The 22,253-nt window shown below is 41.0% G+C and overlaps 1 protein-coding gene across 1 annotated transcript; it reads left to right on the forward strand.

Moving 5' to 3' along the window:
- Positions 1-546: 546 nt before the first annotated feature.
- Positions 547-21,439, forward strand: LOC128330989 (vomeronasal type-2 receptor 26-like). Its single transcript, XM_053264357.1, has 8 exons — positions 547-764; positions 3,068-3,359; positions 5,270-6,118; positions 7,962-8,189; positions 12,251-12,404; positions 14,574-15,480; positions 20,813-21,104; positions 21,320-21,439. The coding sequence occupies exons 1-8, from the start codon at positions 547-549 to the stop codon at positions 21,437-21,439; spliced, it is 3,060 nt and encodes a 1,019-aa protein (XP_053120332.1).
- Positions 21,440-22,253: the final 814 nt, after the last annotated feature.

The following is a 22,253-nucleotide window of genomic DNA, read 5'->3' on the forward strand; positions in this document are numbered from 1 at the left end:
ACAAACATGTTTATTTCTATAATTCATCTGGGATCATCCAACTTTGAATTGGTGTTTACCTCACCCACTAATTATGAGGAGGATTGTAATTAATGTTGATGCTTGCAAAAAATATCCTATGTCATCAACAATATAACTGATATGGCAAAAAAATATAATAGTCTGTAAAGGATAGCAGAAATATACACTGAAGCATTCTGAGCTAGGGCTAGGGACGAGGAACATATAGGGATCCTCTAGTCTCATCACACATATACTTTACAGTTATAGGCTCCAAGCTTTAGGCCCAAACAGTAGTCTGAATGGATATTCAAGTGAGGCTAGTTTCATCATGATGACTCCACTCCTGTAGATATGGAGTGATGTGGAGATGGAGATGGAACTTCTCTCTTAATTTCTGGGTTGCCCCAAGGAAAAAGCTCTCTTATCTTCAAATTTCAGGCTTTCTCCCCAGGAGAAATTACAGAACATTTTCTCAGATGGTTTCTTCACATCCTAGGATGTGAACAGGGGAATCTATGCTTAGTTGTAATAGTTGTATGTAGAATGATAGCTTTAATTGTGCTACTCTTGCTGCTGCTTCCTCACACGTTATGCAAGACCCACACTGCAAAATGCACAATAAGTGGTCCACACCCTCCACTTCACGAATATCATCAGTCAGGAGACCTCATTGTTGGTGGCATTGCTTCTCAGACCTTCATCATCTCCAATGCAATAACCTTCACTGAAGAACCTCCGGTAGCATTGTTTGAAGACCTTACGTAAGGAAGCTGATAAACTTAACTTTTTGTCCCCACCACAGTGATCAGTTGTATGGCTGCAACATCCAAATAATGGTGTATTGAACATAGCAGTAGAAAAATGTAACACAACTAAGAACAAAAACATACATCAGGAGTGAGATCTCTTATCAGGAACTCTCTCTTTCCCTCTCTCTCTCTATATATATCTCCAATCTGGATTGTGGCACTTCACGTTGGTGTGTGCCCTTTAGCTTTTTTATTCTTTTTGGAAGGCTATCTCTCTTTTTCTTGATCCAATTCCTTCCATCTACCCACTCTTCCAGTGCTGTTACTGGCCCTGAGTGGGAATACTTACAAGTATCATACTGGTATGTTCATGCTTTTCTCCATGAGGCAAATAGGCAATTGAGGTTTGTGTGATTTAGATTGGGGCAACATTGGGGGGATATGCGATGCTCACCTCTGTAAACCTTGCAGCCCCAATTGAAGTATTCCTTAAAGGAATGCCCAAAGACAGAGAATCTCTCTTTTCAAGAAGAAAAAGTCATTCGAGAGAGGTTTTTAAATGCCTCATGTTTCTTTCTGCTATGAAGTTCTGTGTCACATCAAGTATCTTCTATCTTTCTCTTATTTATCACTCTTACTCTATATTTTGAGTGGGTGATATATTCCTCACAGTGCTTCCACAATGGAAGGAACCCTAAGAAGTGTACAAAGAGCATAGAAACTAGTTAGGTTTTTTCTTCTCCATAGCCCAGCAGGGGTGGGGTGGGGAGAGTGATTTCTTGCTGCTCTCTCCTCCCTCCTTGAAGGATACTTCACTTGCAGGAACGTGTCCCCAAGGGCAGATTTCTGCAAGCAAGTAGAGTTTTAAGGAGGGAGAGAAAAGCAGAAAAATTTGCCGCCCCCTCACCCTCTGCTGCAGCTAGGCTGTGGAGGTAAGATGAAATGCAACTAATTTCTAAGCTCTTTGCATCCCTGTTGGGTTCCTTCCTTTTGCGTCCCTGCTGGGCTCCTTCCATTGTTGGAGTACTGTGGGGAATGTCAGGCTGGCAGCCTCATTTTGAAATAGACTAATCAATGATCATGTACTCAGGGGTGTAGCTATAATTGAGCAGATGGCTTCAATGAACCTGGGGGCCTATAGATCCTGACGGCCCCCAGTTCCACTCCTCCCTATTTTCTTCATTATCTCCCTCACTCTGAGGGGCCACTGGGGAGAGCAGCAAACATGGGCCCCCTCTCCCCTAGCTACGTCCCTGCTTACTCTTCCCAACATTATCAGCTGTAGCACTCCAAAAAGAACAAATTCTCCCCTTGAAAAATAGACATTTGCTTTGATATCCCTTCTAATTCTCCTAATCTCATCAAATTTTATCTCTCTCAAACTTACTGTTGAAAAGTGTACTATACTATAGATTTTGCTAGTAGCTGTAGCAGCAGTGGTACAAACAAATGTGTATATAAAACTGAATTAAACAGAGTTAGATCATTGGTCCATGGGACATGCTACTAATGACTTAGCCAGGTCTATAGCAGAGGTTCTTCCAGCCTTGCTGCTCAAGATCTGTTCTGAACTGGAGATACCGGTGATTGAATCTAGTATCATCACAAAAAGAAAAACAAAAGAAGTTAGTTAAGGCCACTCCTAAGCTATGACACTCCAAGTTCAAGTATGCTCTTTCCTCAGATATATTTGGGGTAATTTATTTATTTATTTATTTATTTATTTATTTGAAATATCCATAGCCCCACCCCTCCAGTACACTGCTGCTCAGGGTAGCTCACAACATTTGTAAAATAGTTACAATGTAAAATCAGACTAATAAAATTAACCAAATTAAGCTAAACAAGTTAAAAATCCAATCTAAAACCACAATTAGAATTAGATTTTAAAATTTCAAATTAAAAGTTATTTTTAAAAAACCTAAAAACTAAGAATTGTAACTTATGAATATGGCCCCTGCCCCAATTAACACGGAAATGTGAGGCCTTCCCCACACATTGTTAAGACCCCAGCATTCCATAAATCCCAAGTCACAACTCCTTTTAATATTTCTGTGCTTTGGATTCAAATTGTGGGGAAGTTATTTCTTCAAGCAAAATGTTTAAGGAATGAAATTGAAGGTGAATGTCAGAGTTCCTCCCAAGGAATATGTATGAGCACATTCAAGTTTCTGTATGACAAGTTATCCCCCCCCCCGGGTTTTCTGCAAATCTCTAAAATATATGCTGTAATAAATAAAATAATGACGTGATGCAGCGTTCAGCCTCCACAATTTTAACATATGTGGAATACACTTCTAGTACTCTTATTCTAGGGTAGTGCCTAAGAATTACCAGCATATCTTGGCCTTTGTATTTGCAATAAAAGAGGTCAATGAAAACCCTCAGATCCTGCCAAATGTTACCTTGGGCTTCCGCATCTATGACAGTTATTTCACTGCAAAGCGGACTTATTATGCCACAATCTTGCTCACATCTACAAAAGACAGTTTTGCTCCAAACTACAAATATGGCCTCCGGAATAAACTGATGGCAGTCATTGGAGGACTAGACTCAGAAATTTCTCTTCATGTAGCAACTATTGTAGATATCTACAAGATTCCACAGGTAGGATATGTATGTGTTTTGGCATTGCAATGTAATACTCTTGACTTCCACACTTTAATTGCATTTCAGGATGTTTGTTCACATACTGTGCAATGCAAAGAGGGCAGTAGAAGCATTGCTTGCACTGCTACACAGGTGTAAACAGTGTCAATGGAGTTATGGCACCGGACAGTTCTACTCTGATGTAAAGTTGTGCAAACACAGTTCCCCAACAGAATGTCCACTGGAAATAAAGAGTGGTTCTTTTCCAACTGTGTTTGCATAAATTTACATAAGAAAGCTGCTGCTCTGTGGTACAACTCTGTCAATGCTGTCTACAGGTGTGCAGCAATGCAGGTGCTGCTCATACTACCCACATTGCCTTGCCCAATATGTGAGCGACTGTCTTACAGTTTGGAGTCAGTAATGGATGAAATAATAAGGGTAGCAAGACATGATTAATCACAGGCTTTTAATTAGAATTAATTTTAATAATTTGTTTTAATAACTGTTTTATGCAGTTGTTTTAATTGTGTGTTGTGGATTTTAATCTGTGACTTCTATATGGTTTTAAAATTGTGTACACTGCCAAGAGATGTATATATCAGGCGGCACATAAATAAAATAAGTAGACTAATTAATGGATTAATATGGTTGAGAAATTGAGATTAAGAAAAGCAATCTTCATTGTGTATTCATAAAATAAATCAGAGCCATGAAGGAAACTATATTCTATGTCAGGTCAGAATGTGCCTTTAGTTTGTAGCAGCAGATGAAATTGCTGGGAAGCAGCTGAGATCACTCACTGAGGCTATTCACATGGTTGCTTGAAAGTGGACTAAGGGAGCCCAGCCCGCTTTCGAGCGGTTGTGAGAAACTCCAGGAGCTGTGTGGCTTCCAGCAGCTAGCCTACTTAATTCCCCCCTTAAATGAGGTTAGCAGAGCAAGCACTCTGCTAACCCCGTTTTGGCAATCGCGAGTCCCCACGGTGTGGTTCCATGCTGTGGCAACTCATGAGAAGACCAATGACCAGGCATCTCCAACAAGTCTCCCAGCCTCGGGGGTCTCCCCAGAATGCCCCATGCACTGGCACAGGGCGTTCTGGGACTTCCAGGGGCCAGGTGGCCCCCGCTCCCTTCTGCCCTTACTGGCTCTGTGATGGAGCAGGTAGTCATGTGGGCAGCCGATCCGGCCACCCTGGGCGAGCCCCCTGCTCATCTTCAGGAAGAACGGGCTAAGCCCGTTCTCTCCTCAGAGCCCAGTTAGGCTCTATGGATAGATTATGTGTAGAGCCTCATTATGTCCAAAATGTTACTCATGGAACTTTGCCAAATTTAGAATGTTATGAAAGCCTTGCAAGAAGTTCCCTGGCTTTTTCTCACATACATCTCTTGGCAGTGTGGGACAGAGGGAACCCTGATATGCCTGATGCAAGCTCCATGAGCCTCTGCTCTTGCTCAACAGTGTGTATGCAGGGAGGGAAGGAGAAAGGGAGATGGATTGAGACATCTCATCATCACACAGACCTGGGAGGCAACACAAACAGTCCCTAAACATTTGGGGGAGGATGGTGTGTGTTGGTGGTAAAGGAACCAGGGCTCACATCTGTTTGGAAATAGCATCCTGTGATCTACTACACAACATTCTCCCAGCGCTGCTCAGTGTGGACTCTCTGGTTACTCAGTAAGGAAAGTAAGGAACAGCCCACTTGCTTAGGGTAGCACTAGCCACTGTTCCCTCAGTCTCAACTACTGTACCATTCTCTAGCATAGGAATAATAAAACTAATGTTCACTAGAAGGCTGTTGTGAGGATTTCTGACAATGTGTTTGATATATTTTGAATACTGAAGCTACTACTCAAAGGTTCCACATACATGCAATTGTTGTTATTTTATTTCTTCTTCCCCTTCCCATTCATATCCCTCATTAGCTCATCTATGGCTCTGCTCCTATTATGAATGATAAAACCCCAGGCCTTTCCTTCTACCAGTTGGCCCCTAATGATGCCCTTCAGTATACAGCGATTCGTTCTTTGCTTCTGCATTTCAGCTGGACCTGGATTGGGGTAGTCATTATGGATAATGACAATGGAGAAAGATTTGTGCAAACTGTACGTCCAGTGTTCTCCCAGAGTGGCATCTGTTTTGCCTACATAGAAAGAATTCCAACAGTAACGTTTTTCACTGAAGTTATGGGCATCCTGCAATATGGGCTTAAAATATATGATCAAATAATGAAGAGCAAAGCCAATGTAGTAGTGGCCTATGGAGAATCTTATTCCATGGCATTTTATAGGTGGTTGACTTATTTATCAGAACAAGAACATGTAATAAATACACTGAAAGGCAACGTGTGGATAGCCACAGCCCAGGTGGAGCTCACTTCATTTCCCTGTCAAAGAAGTTGGGATGCAGAAATATTCCATGGTGCAATATCTTTTTCAATTCATTCCAATAATCTACGAGGGTTTCGATTATTTGTAGAGAGTAGGCGCCCATCCATCACATCAAGAGATGGATTTATCAGGGACTTTTGGCAACAGACATTTGAATGTGTACTCCCAAATCCAGCTCTGGGCAATGTCAATGGACATATTTGTACAGGAAATGAGAATATCGAGACCCTTCCTGGGCCTTTGTTTGAAATGAGTATGACTGGCCACAGCTACAGCATCTATAATGCCATCTATGCAGTGGCTCATGCTTTACATGCCTTCTCCTCATCTAGACTCAAGTACAAAGCAATTGTAGACAAGCCTCAATATCAACAATTGTGGAAGGTAATGGTCTGTACCTTTGCCATGGTCTGGTGAATAAGTGAGGACAGGAGAGACATGTCTCTTGCTTTCCCCACTTTTTGAACTTTTCTGCTGGCACCAAGCGGAAGACTTTATTCCCTGGCAACCTCCACCCAACAGCCCACAGTCTTTCAGCCTGAACAACAAACATAGGTAGAGTAGGAGAGAAATAACCAAGAGAAGTAAGCATGGGGTGGGGAACAAAACACAGAGACCACAAGAGATCTGGACAAAGTTGTCTTTACTTTGAAAGAAAAACAAAACAATCCAATTTATACCCCTGCTGACTGAGCAAAGAGGCACTTTTTAAAAATGTTGATTCTCTTTATTTAGCAGGAGGAGAGAAACTGGTCCTGTCCATCCCCAGCACAGCATCCCTCGGGTGGCTGATGCTGGTGTTTCCCTTATGTTTCTTTTTAGATTGTAAGCCCTCTGGGGACAGGGAGCCATTTTATTTATTTTTATTATTATATTATTATATTATTTATTTATTTATTTATTCATTCATTCATTCCATTTCTATACCACCCTTCCAAAAATGGCTCAGGGCAGTTTACACAGAGAAATAATAAATAAATAAGATGGATGCCTGTCCCCAAAGGGCTCACTATACACACACACACACATATATACATACCCACTTTGGGAACTTTTGTTGAAAAGAGGTATATAAATATTAGTTGTATCTGTCATATTTGTAGTCTTAGAAATTATTTTGTGAATAGGCTATTTTTTAAAGAAATAACATTTTATCAATCGATAATAAAACAAAGTAGGACAAACACATCCCACTGTCCTGTCCAAAACTGTGTCCCTGATGTCTCATCAGTTCCTTAGGCCCTCAGCAGTTTTCTTCTATCTGCAACACCTCCGATCCTTCTTCCTCTGGCTTTCTTCTTTCTCTCTCCAACTCTGGCACTCTCTGCCTCAGACTGTAACCCCTTTCCAAACTGTGCCCTATACCCTCTAGTTTTAGGGCATGAAAACGGCTTTCCCCACTCTCTAATGTGGCCAATTCTTGATTTCTTTTTTCTGGGCTAATTTTTTCAACTCAGTTTGTAACTAATTTCCTAGGCTAACTGTTTGACCTCTGGAATGGATGTGAAATATTTTCTGGGCTAACCTTTTGGTTTCAGGCTGCTAAAACATAGAACATAACCCAAACAGAACGCCTTACCTGTTCTTTAAAGCCCCCCCTCCCATGTTCTGCCCCACAGAGTGCAGGAACTGTTAGTGCACATTCCTAGCCACAGCCCCCTTCCCCAGACTCGAGCGTGGTAGAAGTGGTATGGGGGCCGAAATGGCACCCTTTCTCCAACCCTTTATTCTGAACAGAAAAAAACAGCAGCAATGCTGCATCAGTATAAATGCCACAGGCTGTGAAAATTAACTTTTTTAAAAGAAAGCATGGTGGTGTTTCTGCCAAAAAGAGAGAGATGATCTTAATCCTTCACAACATCATATAGCATGGTACTATGCTTTGGGTGCAACAATAGTCAACAATCTCGGTAGTGAACTCTCTCCGCATGTGAAACTCTTCATTTGCTCCCCTTTTTAACTCCTTTTAAGCTTCAAATTACAGAATATGTCATATTCCAATTAGTCTTCTCTACTGTCCTCTTTTTCATCTGCAAACTTAATAAAAGCATAATGTTGCAATCTTGCACATCCTCTTAGTACCTCCTCCTGTAATTTCTGGGTCATCAAGAATTCTCCTGTCATCTTCCCACACGCCCAAACTGAAAAGAACACCATTCTTTTGTTGCCATTAGACCTCTGAAGTATTTATCATTTCTAATATCTTGGCTTTTCCTCTTCACTCTAGCTCCATTATTTTCTGAAAGGTGTCTCCTTTAACAACAGTGCAGGAGATGAGATCTCCTTAGACCAGAATGGGGAGTTAATAACTACTTTTGATGTTCTCAATTTGATTGTTTCATCAAACCAGACTTTTCATAAAGTGAAAGTTGGGAAGGTAGATCCCCAAGCTCCTCCAGACCACAAGTTCACTATCAGTGAGGATGCCATAACGTGGCACAGCTGGTTTAACCAGGTAAGATCCAATGATACAGCTTTCTAAGACCACAGCCAGACTTTATCCAAGGCTAGTCCTGAATTATTGATGTGAATTGACTGAAGATTTGATTCAATATTGATGTGAATAGATTGAAGATTTCATTGGACAATCTTCAGCCCCTGGGAAATATTGCGGCTGTTTGCATGCGCAGCCTAACAGAGACTAGGGATGTCCAGCCTGGGTCAGGCTGCTTGTGAGAGCCATCAGGATCTGGTCCGATTCTGGCAGGACAGTGCCGCCTAGCCTGACTTTTTATCCTGGCTATTAGCCATGGTTAAGCCCTTAACCCGGGCTTGCTGGTCATGTGTGAGCACGGTTGCTTCCAGTCCAGCACCACACCGAAACAGGTTCCGAGAGGGCCCATCTCCTGGGGGAATCCCCCTTGCATTGCATGTGTTGGGTGGTACATTGTGGGATCTCCTGAGGCCAGGACAAGGAGTCCCGGCCTCTGTTTACCAGTGCTGTCAGGAGCAGTGCAGAGATTCATCCACACTGCTCCCAGCAGTGCTGGTCATGTGGGCGCACAACTTGCATGCCTTAGGGACTGTGAACAGTCATCTGGGGGAAGGTAGATTGAACCCTGCCTCCCCTACACCCAACTGCATGTGCAGTCATGTGAACAGCCCCATTGAGTTAGTATTCATTCATGTAACAAACATATCTTGATCAATTTCCTTCCTCTTCCTACACCATTGAAAACTGACAGCTTGAAGAATAGAATTTATAGAAGGAGTCTAATGAGAGTCTGGGTAAAATATAAAAAATTGTTGGAATTTAAAACTCCATTATGGCTATCTCCAATTGAAGCCATAGCACATAAAGAGATAAATATGCAACCTCATTGGGGTAGCTATAGGGATTTGTTATGTTTCCAAGAAAAGGGCTGTAAGTTAAAAAACCTAACTGAAGTACAAAATCGGGTTAGTAACTGGTTTCACTACCATCAGTTAAATGAAATTTATAAGAAGGATCTTGAAGTTGGATTTGAGGATCAAATGTCGAGATTTGAGAAGGAGCTGTGCAAAAATGATGAAAAATTAGTTTCTAAGATGTATAAGCTGCTGCTTCTGGAGGAGACAAGAAATGAAGTGGTTAAAATGACTATGATAAAATGGGCTCAATATCTGGGTCACAATATAGATATGGCAGCTTGGGAAAAATTATGGAAAATGGATTTAAAGTTTACTGCATGTTATACCTTAAAAGAAAATTATTATAAGATGATGTACAGGTGGTATTTGACACCCAAATATTAGCGTTAATGTATAAAAATGTTCCAAACAAATGCTGGAAATGTGGTCACTGTGAAGGAACTTTTTTTCATATGTGGTGGTCTTGCGGGAAGGCAAAGGCTTTCTGGGATATGATGTTTAATGAGCTGAAGAAATTTTTTAAAATGACATTTCCTAAGAAACCAGAATCCTTCCTGCTGGGAATAATGCAAGGAGAGTTTTCCAGAAGGAATTTAACAATCTTTATGTATGCAACCACGGCGGCTAGAATAGTATATGCGCAGAACTGGAAGAACAATAAAATGCCCTCAAAAGAAGATTGTCTGATAAAAACTTTGGAATATGCTAAGATGGCAAAACTTACAGTACTGATAAGGGATTAAAACCTGGAATGTTTTAAAGAAGATTGGAAACCATTCTTACTATACTTAAAGAACTATTTCTCTAATATTGATTTTTCAGCAGGGTTTGAAATTTAGTAATAATAGCAGGTTGAGTAGAGTAAAATCGAGTTTGTAAGGCATAGGATATATGTTTTGAATTACTATAGCAATGGTTGAATTGTATAATTAGTTATTCATACAGATTGGCGAGCAGGAAGTCAACATTTGTTTAATTGGAGATTGTTAAGATATTGTAAAAACAATAAAATTTTAAAAGTAAGAATAGAATTTATACTAGACTATTGAAGATTTTTGATATTTACAAAATGATAATATTCTTGAACATTCAACCAAATTCCATTAAGGGACACCCTGTAGATTTGATCTGAAAGGACTACTACCCATCTCTGACTCTTTCCTGCTTCTTTTGGCAATGCACGATGTGATGTCAGATGTTACGGGGGGGAGGGACAACAAAACTTAAGAGGAAATATTCAGATGTATGAATTGAAATAATAATCCCTGTTATACCTGAGCTTCAGATTTATAAGTGGAAAAAAGGGGAAAATTAAGGCTTCTGATTTCCAATATAATTGTGGCTTCTGATTTCTGAAATACTTATGAATAATTTCCATATGCCTCCCTGTAACATCACATCTGAAAGCATTAGCTAACAAGGCAAGAGTGCACCAGGTCAGTAAGAGAGCAGACTAACAGAACTTCCTAACTGCACAAGTGCAGCGGGTGAATAGTATTTCTGACCCCTTCCACTTTGCCAGGAAGCACTCTGGGCCATCTGAAAATATGTCCCTGAGGTTTGCACAGACTTTGGTGCCATATTTTTGGCTGGTACAGAGGACTACCTAGAGAAAGGTAAGGTGTCAAAAATTGCTTCTTTCCCACTGCACCACTGAAGTTATTTGTGAAGTTCTGTTAGGCTGCTCTCCTTTACCACTGGTGCATCCTTGTTCTGTAGATCAGCCACTGTTTGTCAGCAGTTAGTTGTGTAGTTCTTTTCAGAGGAGAGCTGGTCTTGTGGTAGCAAGCATGACTTGTCCCCATAGCTAAGCAAGATCTGCCCTGGTTGCATATGAATGGGAGACTTGATGTATGAGCACTGCAAGATATTTCCCTCAGGGGATGAAGCCCCTCTGGGAAGAGCAGAAGGTTTCAAGTTCCCTGCCTGGCTTCTCCAAGATAGGGCTGAGAGAGATTCCTGCCTGAAACCTTGGAGAAGCTGTTGCTAGTCTGTGAAGACAATACTGAGCTAGATAGACCAATGGTCTGACTCAGTATATGGCAGTTTCCTATGTTCCTATGTTTTCGACTGCTCTCTCACTGCATTGGTGCATTCTTGCTGTATATGTCAGCCATCAAGTCTAAAAACAAATTTTCTATTTTTTAAAAGCTTTGTTTTAAGATAGAAGTTAAGAGAAATTCACTCATGTACTAGAATCAAGGAAACTTTAACTTAAGACACCTGCCTTAATTTCTGACCTGTTTTACTGTCTCACTTGCTTGCTCACATGCGACTTTGTCTCCATACACCCATATTTTCCTTGGTCCTCCCCTGGTCATTTTCTTTCATCCCCAGTTGTCATAAACCAACAAGTTGTTCACACACCTAGAAGTACTGTATGCAGGTTCACACACACTTACATGCACAAACCCCTGAAAACCCCTAACATTTCATAAACATACACAAGCAAGTACCTCTCAACCCCACAAGTACTTCACATACATACACATATACTTCAGACTGCCCCCTCCTGCAAACACACACCAATTACTGTTCCTGCTCCCTTCCTCGACTTATTTGCTTCAGAAGTTATAACCCTTCCCTCAGTCTTCAGACAGCTATATTTGCTTGGGGAATGGTAAAAAACATGTGTTGCTCTAACTCACCCCAATGTGAATTACTCTAACAACTCACCATTATGCAACTCATCACTATGGGTTGCTGTAACTCACCCCTACTGAAAGTGTATTGACTTAGATGCAAAGTGTTTTCAGCTTCTTGGCAGCTCTCTCTATGTTGTTTTCTCTGTGCCCACATTTTGTAGCAGGACTTCTCCAAGCTCTGATATCTATCTCATTCATTCAGGTGTGATACTCCAGTTATTTCTAAGGCTGCCAATTCTGACTAAAATTCCAGAATATATTTTCCTAACATTTTATCCAATATTTTTCACAATACCAAAGCCATAAAAATTTCCAGGTTTCATTTCAGCATTGTCCTTGAGATTGATACAGATTGCCAAAAGACACCTAAATAGACTCCAGTCCTAATATATAGGGTTGGCAACTCTAACTTGACCATTGCCTCCACTGAGAAATCATTGACCAATCACTATGAATTACAAATACCTATGGACCTTAACAATCCTTGTTCTCCGATATATCATTCCTCTCTCTCTCTCTCTCTCTCTCTCTCATATTTTTGGATCAGACAAGGCCTCTTTCTGTATGTAGTGAGAGTTGCCATCCTGGCTATAGAAAAAAAATGAAGGAAGAGAAGCCATTTTGCTGCTATGATTGCATTCCATGTCCAAAAGGGAAGATTTCAAACAAGATGGGTAAGCAATGTACAATACTTTACAAATGTAGCAATCAGATTGGCTATAATACAGAGTAATATATTTAAGAAATAAGATACACATTAGAGTCATTTATCATCATTTGACACATGATGGAAAGTTTTTAGGAAGTCTGGGCTGGAAAAGAAGCTTCTGATGAAGGTGAAAGCCCATCATATTTGTGTGTGTGAAACAGTTTGTTCCTAGTTATACTGCACATATTCAGTCAATAATATTGTTATATACTATAAGTAGACTGAAGTAAAGGTGTGGTGATGGATTCTGGTGAAACTGAAAGAGAGAAGGAGATTGTTCACATGAGTAGCCTAACCGAGGATAGGGAAGCCCATACTGGGTTATGCTGCTCGTGTGCAATGCCAGGACCAATTAGGCCCACGTGTCTAACCCATTTTAAGCCCTGCATTTAGCTGCTTGCAGTCTGAGTGCACACAAAGATGGGTGCTTAGAGCGCACATTTCAAGCGGTGTCCCCCAATGCACCATGCTCATTGTGCAGTGCATTGTGTGATAAGTGGAGGCCAGGATGCATCATCCCAGCCTGCAGAAATCAGCTCTGTGTGTAGCAGCATGGATTGTATGCAACTGCAGTCTGCACTTCCCACCAACATTGAGTAATCAACTGGGGGGAACGTAAGTGTAGCACAGCCTTCCCTCCTTCCACCCACCCTCTGCACCTCCCAGTCATGTGAATATCCTTAAGATCTCTTTCAATGGTGATAATGTTCCCATGCTCACTTGGATTTTCAAACTTAAATTTCCTCTTGACCAACACTGGCTGACATCCTAATGAAGGGTTTGATGAGCAAAGTTGCACTAGTCCAAGAAGATTGCATGGTTGTGCTAAAAATAAAAAATTAAAAAGGATTTGCACAATTGCACAAAAGATCCATTTAAAACAACTGAGCCATGCTGCAGTTTCCTACTGCTGGAGAAGTGCAAACATGCTTCTGGTAGCAAAACCCTCATCTGGAATGCAAGCTCCAAACTTGGCACAAATAGCTAGCTCAACAGCTTTGCATGAGCATGCCATCCTTCCAAAAGTGCTTTCTTAGGATATCCTTTCTTAGAATATCAGGTTGTTCACACAGCCGAAAACTGGGAAGGACAAGTGTCCTACCCAGGTTTGGGAGGTGTGTCCACTCCCCATTTTTGGTTGTGTGGTACAACTAGGTCGAAAGAGCGAGAAGTTATTGTGTGGAAGACAGGAGCTGGGTAAGACAGTACTGTCCTATCCACTTTTCATATGCAGCATTTGAACAAGGTAGGAGGACAAGCTGACCTAGTTGAACAAGCTGACCTAGTTGTTTGCTTCTACATAACTGAAAACTGGGAGCATGCATGGCTCTCAAACCTGGGTAGGACACTTGTCCTACCCATTTGTGGGAAGGGCCTCACTGTGTATTGCCTGATAGATTAATTATTCAAGCAAAAGTGTGAACGTTTTTCTTCTTCACCTAGAAGGCATCAAACCTTTCTTTTTCAACTTGACATTTGACCACTGCAGTGTACTTTACTTGGGCTTGTCCTTGAAATGTGTTCAGATGCATCAACTGATGCACAACATAGTGGCTTGTTATGTACTCTTATTAATGCTCTTGCATGGTTGGGGAGAACCATGATCAAATTGGTGACTCGGTGCAGATCAGGCTGCACTGGGAGAACCTGCCTCCATGTGGCACCAATGGGACAGTATACATTTACTGGAATCAGACATTGTGAAACACAGGACTAATATGCACACTCTTTTCTTTCCTTCATGTGATTCTGCTTAACATCAATCTCCAGCAAAACAATGACTGACATGATTTGCTAGCCTAAGAGCAATGGAATACATCAGGGAGCTATTGCTGGGAATACGGAAACAGTCATAATGGGGGAATTGTGGAAGCTCTCACAATAGGGGTAATTGTTGAAGCTGCTAGTCAGGACCAGTGGCATCACTGCCTCTGTGTCACAGCAGCAGTGCCTTGATGACTTCCATTGCCATTAGGGTTGTATACCATGTGGACCAATATTAAGCAGGACTTTTGGCAGACTGGAATGGTTGGTGTGGCCTGTGCTATTACCGAGGTTTGATTGCAGAAAATATTATACATTCTTAGAATTTATTCTATATGTCTGAAATTGAAACATATTTTGTCTTTTTCAGATGTGGATGACTGTCATAAATGCACAGATGAAAACTATCCAAATGGAAATCAGGATTTGTGTATACCTAAGAAAATAAGTGTTGTGTCTTACAAAGGCATTTTGGGGCTCTGTTTAGCCATTTTGACCCTATCATTTTTGCTGACCACAGTTTTCATCCTAGGAATGTTTCTGAAACACCACAACACTCCCATCGTCAAAGCCAACAACCGGAGCCTCACTTACACTCTCCTCATCTCCCTCCTGCTCTGCTTCCTTTCTGCATTCCTTTTCATTGGAAATCCTAATCGAATGATGTGTCTGCTACGACAGCCTGCTTTTGGCATAATCTTCTCAGTGGCTGTTTCTTGTGTGCTGGCAAAAACTATCACGGTGGTTCTGGCTTTCATGGCTACCAAACCAGGAAGCAGGATGAGGAAGTGGATGGGGAAAAGGCTGGCCAACTCCATTGTTCTTTCCTGCTCCCTTATTCAAGTAGGCATTTGTGCTGTGTGGTTGGCCACCACTCCACCATACCCAGATGTTGACATGCACTCAGTAATTGGTGAAATTGTACTGGGATGTAATGAGGGGTCAGTGATTATGTTTTACTGTGTTCTGGGGTACATGAGCCTACTGGCAATTATCTGTTTCACTGTGGCTTTTCTTGCCAGGAAGTTACCTGACAGTTTCAATGAAGCCAAGTTCATCACTTTCAGCATGTTGGTTTTCTGCAGTGTGTGGGTATCCTTTGTTCCAACCTATCTAAGCACCAAGGGAAAATACATGGTTGCTGTAGAGATATTTTCTATCTTAGCTTCCAGTGCTGGCTTGCTGAGTTGCATCTTTTCCCCGAAATGTTACATTATTATGTTGAGGCCTGAGCTAAACCACAGGGAACAGCTCATGAGGAGAAAAGGTTGGCAGATGTGAATTTCTGCACTGTTTGCTATACTTTGCCATTCAGAACTATTTGCATGCACATGCAGCAGATTTTCTGATCCCCCCCCCCCCACCTCTTATCAGCTGGCCTGTCTGGATCTTCAAAATTTCCCAAATTCTCTGTAGTTCATTAATTGATTGGGACATCCTAAGTAAGTTTGCTAAGAGGGAACTGTTATGTATGTGTACCTACTGTATTTCCATATGCAAATCCCCAAAGTTTTTTGATGATGGTTGACAAGCAAGAATTTAGCAAACATCCAGAGCCAAATAGATGTTCTGATGACCTTTATACATTTTATTCTGGATGATTGAGGTAAACTCTTCTCTAGGCTTGATTTTATTTCTGTCAGTCCAAACGTTTTGAGGGAAATTAAGGAAACTAAAACTGAAACTGTGTTCTATGCAGATCGGTTTCTGATTATGAATGGCAATGCAGGAGTAATAAGTCAACCTTCCAAAGATATTAACTGAATGATCTTGTACTAAAAAAAAAAATTACAAAAAAGATACTGCTGTATATTTGGGGTTATCTTGAAAATCATGTAAACCCAGGTGTAGCATTGATTAGAGCAGGGGTGCACAACTTCAGCCCTCCAGCTATAGTTGGACTAGAGTTCCCATCATCCCCACAGCTGACAATAGTTAGAGATGATGGAAGTTGTAGTTCAGTAACAGCTGAAGAACCAAAATTGTGGCCCCTGGGTTAGAGTGTGGAATACCTTTAAAGCTCATTAGAGGGCAGTTCATTAATCCTACAGCCATCTACAGAAAGCGGGGTAGGGGCATGCATCACATGAAATGGATGGGCAGAGAGCAAGAGAAGACTGTATTCTGGGAAATATTGCTTTTGTGCTGTCTTTCTGCTGGCATACAGCCCTCAAAGTCATTAATAACAATTAACTACACTAAAACGAACAAATTGAATTATAATAGCCTAGCTACCTGAAGCAACAGATAAAAACAAATACAAGCAGAGCATGGAATAATGAAAACAGCAGTGAAACAAAAGGCAACAAAGAGCAGAAGGAAATCAGCCTGGTTGAAAGGCCCAGTTAAAGAGAAGAGCTTTCAACATTTTTCTGAAGGTGGCGACAAAAACAAAACAAAACAAAAAAAAGCAGCTGAAAGAGTCATGTGGCACTCATTTAGTTATGGTGGGTCCAAACAATTTTCAGGCCTGCTCAACTTAGGCCCCCGCCACTGTTTTTGGACTGCAACTCCCATAATCCCCAGCCACAGTGGCCAATAGCCAGGGATTATGGGAGTTGTAGGCCAATATCTGCAGGAAAGCTAAAGTTGAGCAGCCCTGGTTTAGAGTTTTAAAGGTCATCACTAACATGTTTTATTGGGCATAGGAACACATTTCTTTTGCACATATGAATGTCTGCATATATACTGGATCACGGCATTAAATTTAATATCTAAGATGACTCAGGGAAATAGGACAACTGTATACTCAGAATGAGCCTTTTTTTTCTTGTATACAGTTATGTGCACTATTTAATACTGGGTAGATCAGAGTACCCTTCCTATTATGCATCTACATCACTGGTTGCATCAGAAGATTTGTTCTCAATTAGAAGCAGAAGGGTTAGCAGATGATATGCCACCTGCCTATTATACATATGACAAAATGATACATTCTTGGCTATGTATTGTAAACCTCCCTGAGCCATTTTAGAAGGGTGGTATAAAAATCAAATTAAATAAATAATAATAATATCACTGCAATTTCTGACTGAAGGCAACATGCCAGTATTTACAATGGCACTTTATCAGAATCTAGAGATGACCTGTCATATAATCAGCTTATTGGTATTAGTTTGATTGCCAGCATCTTAGCCAGACCTATACAACATGTGATCTTCCAAGTTAAACACCGCAAGTCAGTTATGTATTATGAAATATGCTGGCAAAATTTCCCAAGAGAAGAGCTTTGGGGACTCAAAAAAAAGATTATTAGGAGTAAGAAATGAACTTGTCAGTTGCCCAAAGCTCTTCTCTGAGTCTGAGATCAGAAAAGTTCCCAAGAATTTCCCTATTCACTATACCCCCCCTTCTAGTTCTCAATTCAGTAAAAGATCTTCCATAATCCTTAACTTACCCATTCATTTATAAGAGTGGTTACGTGGGAGGTAAGGGGAGAAGAGGGGATTTGTGACTAAATTTCTTGAAACTAAACTTCTTTCATAATGTATTAATTCAAATAAATTCAGTATTGCAATAGGAATGGACTCCTCACTCCCCACAGTGCAGGCACTATCTGCTTTTGAGCAAAGATACCATCCCTATAACTAACTTTTGTTGGGCCATTACACCCTTGCTCAAAGCAGTCTTGTGGCCCTAAGGCTGAACATTGCTCTTCTTGGTGGCCCACACAGAATCAAGTTGTCAGCAAGAAGTATCTCCCAGGCCATTATGCCTTTAAGGTTGACAATGCCCCTATGCCAAGGTAATTGGTCTGGGCTAATTGCCCCAAGCTGTGAAGCCTCTAGGATCAGCATAATCTCCCAGCCTGTGAGCCAGATCTAGGGATGTGCACAAAACCGGTTCACCCGGTTTGGCTCGGATTCGAACCGGGTCTGAACCAGGAGGGGGTGGTTCGGTTTTGGTTTTGTTCGAACCACCCCCTGGCTTGGTTCGGATTCGAACCGGTTTGAACCAGTTAGGACTGGTTTGGACCAGTTAGGACACCCAAAAATTAGTAGGATGGTAGCTGGCACCCAGGGGTACCTGTCACCCAAACCCCAAAGCAATCGGACACTCGTACGATTTTTTAATGAATTTTTGAAAATTATTATTATTATTTTCTCATAGGATATAATGGGACTTGAACCAGGCCATTATTCCTTATTGTAGAGCACCCATGGGTGCCAACAACCATGCAAACCCTGAAGCAATCAGACACCCCTATGATTTTTTATGAATATTTGAAATATTTTAAATTATTTTTCTCATAGAGTATAATGGGAACCGAACCAGTCCATATTCCCTATTGTGGAGCACCTAGGGTCACAAAAGCAGGGTGGGTGGTAGACAGACAGGGGTTCCTACCACCCAAAAAAATCCCAAGGCAATTGGACACTCCTCTGATTATTGGTGAATTGTTAAAGTATTTTTGAATTCCTCATAGAGAATAATTAGGATTGCAGCAAATATATAGCTTCACATTGGGGGGGGGAGGGGTGACGTAGAGTGGAGTGTGGTGGGTGGTAGTTCCTAGGGTGGGCAAGGAAGCTACCTGAATTATTTGAAAGGAATTGGGCAAAGGGATGATTTTTAAGTGATTTTTGAATTTTTCGTGTCTTTAAGAAGCATGGAGGTGTCAGCAAATGTATAGCTGCACGTCGGGGCCAAAGGGGTGGCCTAGAGCAGTGTGGGGTTGGTGGTAGTGCAAGGTAGGGGCAAGGAAGCTACCTGAATTTTTCCAAAGGATTTGGGCAGAGGGCTGATTTTTGGTGAATTGTTGAAGTTTACGCGTCTTTAAGGTTTTTCCTCATAAGGTATATGGAGCTTTCAGCAGCCCCATAAGTGCACTTGGGGGGTGCTGGGGTGGCCCAGAGCGAGTGGTGGTGTAGTGCACATAGGGTGCCAACCACCCCCATGGGTTTCTAACCCATGGGGTACAGGGTTCTGTTGTTTCTGAGGTATTGAGTGTGGATTCTATGATAGCAAATGAGATTTTCAATGAGACACCACAAATCCATTCTAATATGCTATTATATGCTTACCCTAAAATAATATATGCTGACCCTCAAAAGGATCACCAGCCAAGATCCCAAACTATCCTCCATGGAGGGAGAGATGCCTCTCAAACGTCGACTACCAGTATGTGCAGGAGAGATCTTAGTTGGCTCTCTGGCTCTGCCCACTCAAACCCTCCACCAATTTAATAGCCTCACCAGCTTCATCTTTATCAAAGTCTGGGTGAAGCAAAATTGCTGCATCCAGCATGTGGTGGGCAGTGTCACTCAAGCTGTGAATGTTGTGGATACATGCTTTTCCTCATAATTCCATCTTTTCCTATTGTATTCTCAAGCCATATCACCAAGCATATCACCTTTATTTCCTTTCTTCCTTTTATAACAATATCTATCTGTCTATCTATCTATCTATCAATTGCTTACATTTTTAGACCACCCCTTCCAAAGGCTCTGGGCGGTTCTTGCTATGGTGTCAAGTTCCTGCTATGGGTCATTCCAAGCCCAAATATGCCTTCCTATTGAACTAAGTGGAAGAGAAGACGTTTGTTCCAATATTACAAACATATCCCACCCCCCGCCACAATTCATTCAGGAATATCCAACTTTGAATTGCTGATTCCCTTCCCCTTTGATTATAAGAAGGGCTGTGATTAATTTTGCTGCTTGTCCAAATTATGGTCCCTGAGGCATGGTGGCCTCTTCAAAACTTAATATCACTGTTTGCAACAGGTAGTATAAATGTGCTTTGTAGCACTCACAGCTAGGGTAAATTAGGAACATGCAAGGATTCACCAGTCTCGGCATATGTATGTAATTTACATTTTTAGACTTCACACTTCAGGGCCTACAGTGGTCTGACTAGGAATTCAGATCAGACCAATTTCATCATGGTGACTCCAGAGATAGTGTAGCTAACTGAAATAAGGGAATTGGTGTCTAGAGGGAATATTTGTACTCAGAATGGTGGTATTAGTGGTGCTTCTTCTTCTACTGCTTCCTCATATGGTATGCAAGGCCCATAGTGGTCCCCACCATCCACTTCATGAGTATCATCAGTCAGGAGAACTCATTGTTGATGGTATTGCTTCTCAGTCCTTCATCATCTCCAATTCAATGCTTACTAGATTCATATCAGTACTGAAAATTTTTAAACTTCCTACCAGTGTTCCCTGCCAAAGGGATTTCCCAGCTGTAGTTGACGACAACTCCCATAATCCCCAGCCAAAGGCCATTGCAGCTGGGGATGATGGAAATTTTCATCAACAGCTGGGAATCCCTGTTGAATCAACACCCTTGTTCCTACCCTATGTTGACCCATCAACATGGGTGCTGCTGTTAATCCAAATGGCTACTCTACGTGTGCTCAAAATACTAGTTAATACAGTGCCCATTCAGATTAATAACTCTCCCACATGAAAAAAGGCACATGATGGTAGGTTGTTGGAACATCTGCAGAATATATTATTATGGATGTGATCCAATCACATACCTATTTTAATTGTAAGGGCAGGAAATGTATCATCTGTACTGGCCCCAAACTGTGTCAGTACAGATATTCTCAATACAGATGTTCTAATACAGATAAAGTATTCTCTGGATACTTTTGTTCTAGAATAGTACCTAAGAATTACCAGCACATCCTGGCCTTGGCATTTACAGTAAAAGAGATCAATGAAAGCCCTCAGATCCTACCCAGTGTCACTCTGGGCTTCAGCATCCAAGACAGCTATTTCAATGCAAAGCGGACTTATCATACCACAATATTACTCACACCTACAGAAGAGAGATTTGTCCTCAACTACAAATATGACCTCCAGAAAAAAATGAGAGCAGTCATTGGAGGACTGGACTCACAAATCTCTCATCATATGGCAACAATATTAGATATTTACAAGATTCCACAGGTAGGATGTATATGTTGCTTTTGCAATGCAATGCTTTTTCACACTTCCTTTGTACTTCTGGGTGTTACAGTACCTTATGGTTTGAAGTCAGAAATAGGTGTCATAGAGATGACAAAATGGACCTTCTTACTCATGTAAAAATCTCACCTGAAAAGTAGTTCACTCATAAAATAAATTAAAACTGTGAATGGTTTTATGTTTGTGTGGGTAACTAGGGGCTTGAAAAAGAAAGTGACATCCACGGTATCCTAAAATTCAACTTTACAAATTTGACACTAATGTTCACTGAAGAAACAGTGAAAATATTGGACCTCAATAAACTTCTACTCAGGTAGAGGGATAGAATGATGAGAATCAGGCACAAATTTCTTGATCCCAGTAATAATCTAGTGCATGATTTGAGGTCAAGTTGAGAGAAACATCGAAGGGCAGATCGTGAAATTGAGCTCTGTTGTGCCCTATGGGAATTCCACTATGCACCCAGTGGTTTCTGTAGCAACATAGGATTAAGGAATTTCAGAATGAATTCAGGAAATATTTTAACTCTCATTGTCCTTGTAATGAAAATGTAACTGAATTATTCTTTGAATGAATAATGTTAAGTGATGACACAATCACATAATGTTTTTTCCAACCATCATACATTCATATTGTTTAACTTATTAAAACCTCTCTCTTCATGTGCCTTCTCTGATTTGGGGTTGGTGACTAGCAAAAGCCAAGGATCACGGTCCCTAGAATCATGGATGATATCTTCTGGGTCTATTTCGAGCCATTCTTTCAGGTCATCCATCCATCCCTCTTTCCTCTTGTACTTCTTCCTGCTAGCTTTCCTTCTAGCATTAGTTGTGGTACTTGATAATTTACTCCTCTAAGTATATGTCCACAATCCTCCAGTTTATGTCTCTTGATTGTCTATATTAGTTGTTAATATGTTTTTGCTTTTCAAATAAATTCTTCATTTGTTGTTCTGCTGGTCCATTTGATCTTGAGTATTCTTCTCAGACACCACATCTCAAAGGCTTCCAGTTTTTTATGTGCTTCTTTCTTGATGGTCCAGGTTTCACATTCATAAAGAGACCAGATGTAGCATTTCATCATTCTAACTCTGAACTGCAAATCTAGTTTACTCTCGCAGAGGAAGATCTA

Source organism: Hemicordylus capensis, chromosome 6 (assembly GCF_027244095.1).
Source record: "Hemicordylus capensis ecotype Gifberg chromosome 6, rHemCap1.1.pri, whole genome shotgun sequence".
Taxonomy (NCBI): Eukaryota; Metazoa; Chordata; class Lepidosauria; order Squamata; family Cordylidae; genus Hemicordylus; species Hemicordylus capensis.

What these genes read in the sequence shown, in the direction of transcription:
- LOC128330989 (XM_053264357.1), top strand. Translation starts at nt 547, where the DNA reads ATGATAGCTTTAATTGTGCTACTCTTGCTGCTGCTTCCTCACACGTTA. An exon ending in GCATTGTTTGAAGACCTTAC is followed by an intron (nt 765 to 3,067) that starts GTAAGGAAGCTG and finishes CTCTTATTCTAG; the next exon opens with GGTAGTGCCTAAGAATTACC. An exon ending in ATATCTACAAGATTCCACAG is followed by an intron (nt 3,360 to 5,269) that starts GTAGGATATGTA and finishes ATCCCTCATTAG; the next exon opens with CTCATCTATGGCTCTGCTCC.